The sequence below is a fragment of the Oncorhynchus mykiss genome, chromosome 6 (assembly GCF_013265735.2).
Source record: "Oncorhynchus mykiss isolate Arlee chromosome 6, USDA_OmykA_1.1, whole genome shotgun sequence".
NCBI classification, from domain to species: Eukaryota; Metazoa; Chordata; class Actinopteri; order Salmoniformes; family Salmonidae; genus Oncorhynchus; species Oncorhynchus mykiss.
Window position 1 is genome coordinate 78,087,216 of NC_048570.1, and position 4,120 is coordinate 78,091,335.

Genomic DNA, 4,120 nt, shown 5'->3' on the forward strand with positions numbered 1-4,120 from the left:
CTTAGGAAACAGCAGTTGACTGCAGTGCAAAATGAAGAGCTCGGGCTCCTCCATCTCAGACGATGATGATGCATTGTTTAATGAAACATCAACCATAGGGCGATCAGTAGTCTGTGTGATCCTGGGCCTGTCGTTCCTGGTGGGGGTCCCGGGGAACCTGCTGGTGATCTGGACCATCCTCAGGCACGTCCAGCAGCGCTCCCACACCGTGGTGCTCATCCTCCACCTGGCTGCTGCAGACCTGCTGGTGCTCATCACCCTGCCCCTGTGGATCTACTCCCTCCCTGGCCCGCTCCTGGGTGTTCGGGGAGACATCCTGTAAGGCCATGGTGTACGTCATCAACACCTGCATGTACAGCAGCGTCTTCCTCATCACCCTCATGAGCGTTGAGCGCTTCCTTGTCATCCGGTACCCGTTCAAGATGTTGCGTTGGAAGACCAAGGCCATTATGGACTCTGGGTTCTGGCTTTCCTTTTAGGGATCCCATCCATTCTTACCCGCTCCATCAATGAGATCGATGGGACTGAGCAGTGTCTTTTCAGGGAGTACAGCTCAGTGGCCCAAGAGGTGGTGTTCTTATGCCTGGAGACCTTGGTGGGCTTCGTGGTCCCCTTCTCCACCCTGGCTGTCTGTTCCTGTCTAGTAGCAACACACATGAGGACAATGCATTTCGGCAGCAGCAAACAGAAGTCGACAGTTCTGATCAGTAGTGTGTGTGGTGGTAGCCTTCGTTCTCTGCTGGCTTCCTCATCATGTCCTCAACACTGTAGACCTAGTCAGCATCCTGACAGAGGATCCAGATGATGTTGTGCCTGTTTCAGTGGCCCAGACTGCAATAGTGTTTATCTCTGGAGTGCTGGCCTTCATTAGTAGCTCTGTGAACCCTGTGTTCTATTCCTTCGCTGCAAGGAACTTCCAGGGCAGTCTCCAGGAGTCCCGCATGATCAGGCTGTTCCAGGAACTCTTCTCACACACCTCCTCCAAGCTAAGGGGATCTGGCAACACAATAGGATCTGGCAACACAATAGGATTGGAAAACACAATGTCCTCAGTAAGGCCAGACTGCAACAATACCACAGACATAACTACCGTGTAGGACTACAGAGATGGTGGCGCTGGATAAGAGCATTCTGGATAAGTCGTTCTGGATAAGAGCGCCTGCTAAATGACTAAAATGTCAAATGAAAACTGTGACCTGATCATTGATTAAGATGTCAGCATTGATGAGAAATAAATATGTCTAGAATCTAGAAGTTTGATTAACAGTTGTATTTTTATGATCATGGTACAAAATGTAGATATTGTTGTGGTCCTTGTGATATACGGTGAGAAAAGCTCACACAAGTAATTCAATTGTGACTATTTCAACACAATAAAGCGATTGCATTTTCTCATAAAGTGGTATAATCTAAATAACATTTATTCATGGTCATGTTACAATTCCTTGAATATTATTTGATTTATTTTATTTAACCTTTATTTTGTCTTGAAATTCATGTTACATAAAATAACACACTGCCTTACTCTATTTGATCACAATAAAAACATATCATCTGATCTCAAGCTCATATGACTTCAATAAAAGTCATTTGTGGTCAATACAATTGTTTGAACTCTTAAAATAGCTCAGAATATATATTTTTCCAGACAGTGCCACAATAAGGACCCACTGGATGACTCAGTGCTATGTCTCTCACAGAGTGATGGCTCTGTGAAAAACCAACCTCTTTCCTGTTCTCCTCAGCAAAGTTAAAGGGAAGTGAAAGCTTGCTGGTGCAGCACTTTTTTTCTGTCTGAGTATGTACACCAGATAGAAGGCACGTAAAGCGAGGTGAGGCAAGGCGATCGGCAGCATCAACCAGAACCGTTCGATCATCAGCTGTCTTCAGCTTCAGAGTCCACCATGGCTCCTGATGAGTTTCCTGGCGGGACAGTGGTGGCCTGTGTGATCCTGGGCCTGTCGTTCCTGGTGGGGGTCCCAGGGAACCTGCTGGTGATCTGGACCATCCTGAGGCACGTCCAGCAGCGCTCCCACACCGTGGTGCTCATCCTCCACCTGGCTGCTGCAGACCTGCTGGTGCTCATCACCCTGCCCCTGTGGATCTACTCCCTGGCCCGCTCCTGGGTGTTCGGGGAGGCATCCTGTAAGGCCATGGTGTACGTCATCAACACCTGCATGTACAGCAGCGTCTTCCTCATCACCCTCATGAGCGTTGAGCGCTTTGTCGCTGTCCGACACCCCTTTGCCTCAGCCGGCTGGAGGAGGAAGAAGGCCTTGAATAAAGTTCTTCTTGTTCTGTGGGCTGCTGCGTTCCTATTCAGCACCCCGGTCTTTCCCACCCAGGTGGTGGAGGGGGACCCTGGGGAGGAGCATTGCCTGTACAGGGACTACACCTCAGACGGCCAGGAGGCAGTGTGTGTTCTACTGGAGACGCTGGTGGGCTTTGCTGTCCCCTTTTGCATTCTTGTGGTCTGCTACAGCTGTCTCTACAGCCGCATCGCACAGATGACCTTTAAGTCCAAGCGTAAGTCCATGGGGTTGATTGCAAGCATGGTAGTGGTGTTCGCATTATGCTGGACCCCTCACCACGTCGGCAACGTGCTCTCCCTCGTCATCCTCACCATCAAGGGGTCCCACCGAGAGGCCGCAGCGCGTATAGAGAGCGTCAGAACCACCATGACTTTCATTGCTGGAGCGCTCGTGTTCATCAGTAGTTCGGTCAACCCTTTGCTCTATGTGTTTGTGGCACGTACGTTCCGGAGTTCTCTGAGGGAGACAGGCATTCAGAAATTGTTCTGGCACATCTCAAGCACAGCTCCTGGAGAGGGGACTAAAGAACTGTTCTTTGTGACCAAGAGACCAAGCATCTCTCAGACCCAGAGCCACAGCTCCCAGTGTGTCACAGAGCCTAAGGAACAAATGGATGTACTTATAAATGTATGTGAAAATGTTTCTTCCTGAGATTGAAAATGATGTTTATCACATGTTTTTGATAAAGAGTTTTGTGTGTAAATTACAAAGTTTGATTTGTCACATTGTTTCTATATGTTAATTAACTTAAAATGTAGAATAGCAATTGTTAGTAATGTCTATGTCAAACATAATGCATATAAAAACATTAAAATAGGTTCTGTATATCATTTTACCTGTAGTGAATTTGAATTAACATTTGAAATAATTTTTAACATATACACATTTTTCTATGTAGGTCTCACTGTGTTAGACACATTTTTCTATGTAGGCCCCACTGTGTTAGACACATTTTTCTATGTAGGCCCCACTGTGTTAGACACATGTTTCTATGTAGGCCCCACTGTGTTAGACACATTTTTCTATGTAGGTCCCACTGTGTTAGACACATTTTTCTATGTAGGCCCCACTGTGTTAGACACATTTTTCTATGTAGGCCCCACTGTGTTAGACACATTTTTCTATGTAGGCCCCACTGTGTTAGACACATTTTTCTATGTAGGCCCCACTGTGTTAGACACATTTTTCTATGTAGGCCCCACTGTGTTAGACACATTTTTCTATGTAGGCCCCACTGTGTTAGACACATTTTTCTATGTAGGTCTCACTGTGTTAGACACATTTTTCTATGTAGGTCCCACTGTGTTAGACACATTTTTCTATGTAGGCCCCACTGTGTTAGACACATTTTTCTATGTAGACCCCACTGTGTTAGACACATTTTTCTATGTAGGTCTCACTGTGTTAGACACATTTTTCTATGTAGGCCCCACTGTGTTAGACACATTTTTCTATGTAGGCCCCACTGTGTTAGACACATTTTTCTATGTAGGTCTCACTGTGTTAGACACATTTTTCTTTGTAGGCCCCACTGTGTTAGACACATTTTTCTATGTAGGCCCCACTGTGTTAGACACATTTTTCTATGTAGGCCCCACTGTGTTAGACACATTTTTCTATGTAGGTCCCACTGTGTTAGATACATTTTTCTATGTAGGCCCCACTGTGTTAGACACATTTTTCTATGTAGGCCCCACTGTGTTAGACACATTTTTCTATGTAGGCCCCACTGTGTTAGACACATTTTTCGGTTGTGGTATAATGCTCATTTCATGCTCAAATGTTTTTATATTCCATGTGCCACAGAA

General features: G+C 46.0%; 1 protein-coding gene and 1 pseudogene across 1 annotated transcript; both read left to right on the forward strand.

The window, feature by feature from the left end:
• LOC110525051 lies at nucleotides 1-1,531 on the forward strand (annotated as a pseudogene).
• Nucleotides 1,532-1,691: 160 nt separating this feature from the next.
• On the forward strand, nucleotides 1,692-3,086 carry LOC110526620 (leukotriene B4 receptor 1-like). Its single transcript, XM_021607739.2, has one exon. The coding sequence runs from the start codon at nucleotides 1,905-1,907 to the stop codon at nucleotides 2,961-2,963; it is 1,059 nt and encodes a 352-aa protein (XP_021463414.1). The 5' UTR covers nucleotides 1,692-1,904; the 3' UTR covers nucleotides 2,964-3,086.
• The last annotated feature ends 1,034 nt before the right edge of the window (nucleotides 3,087-4,120 follow it).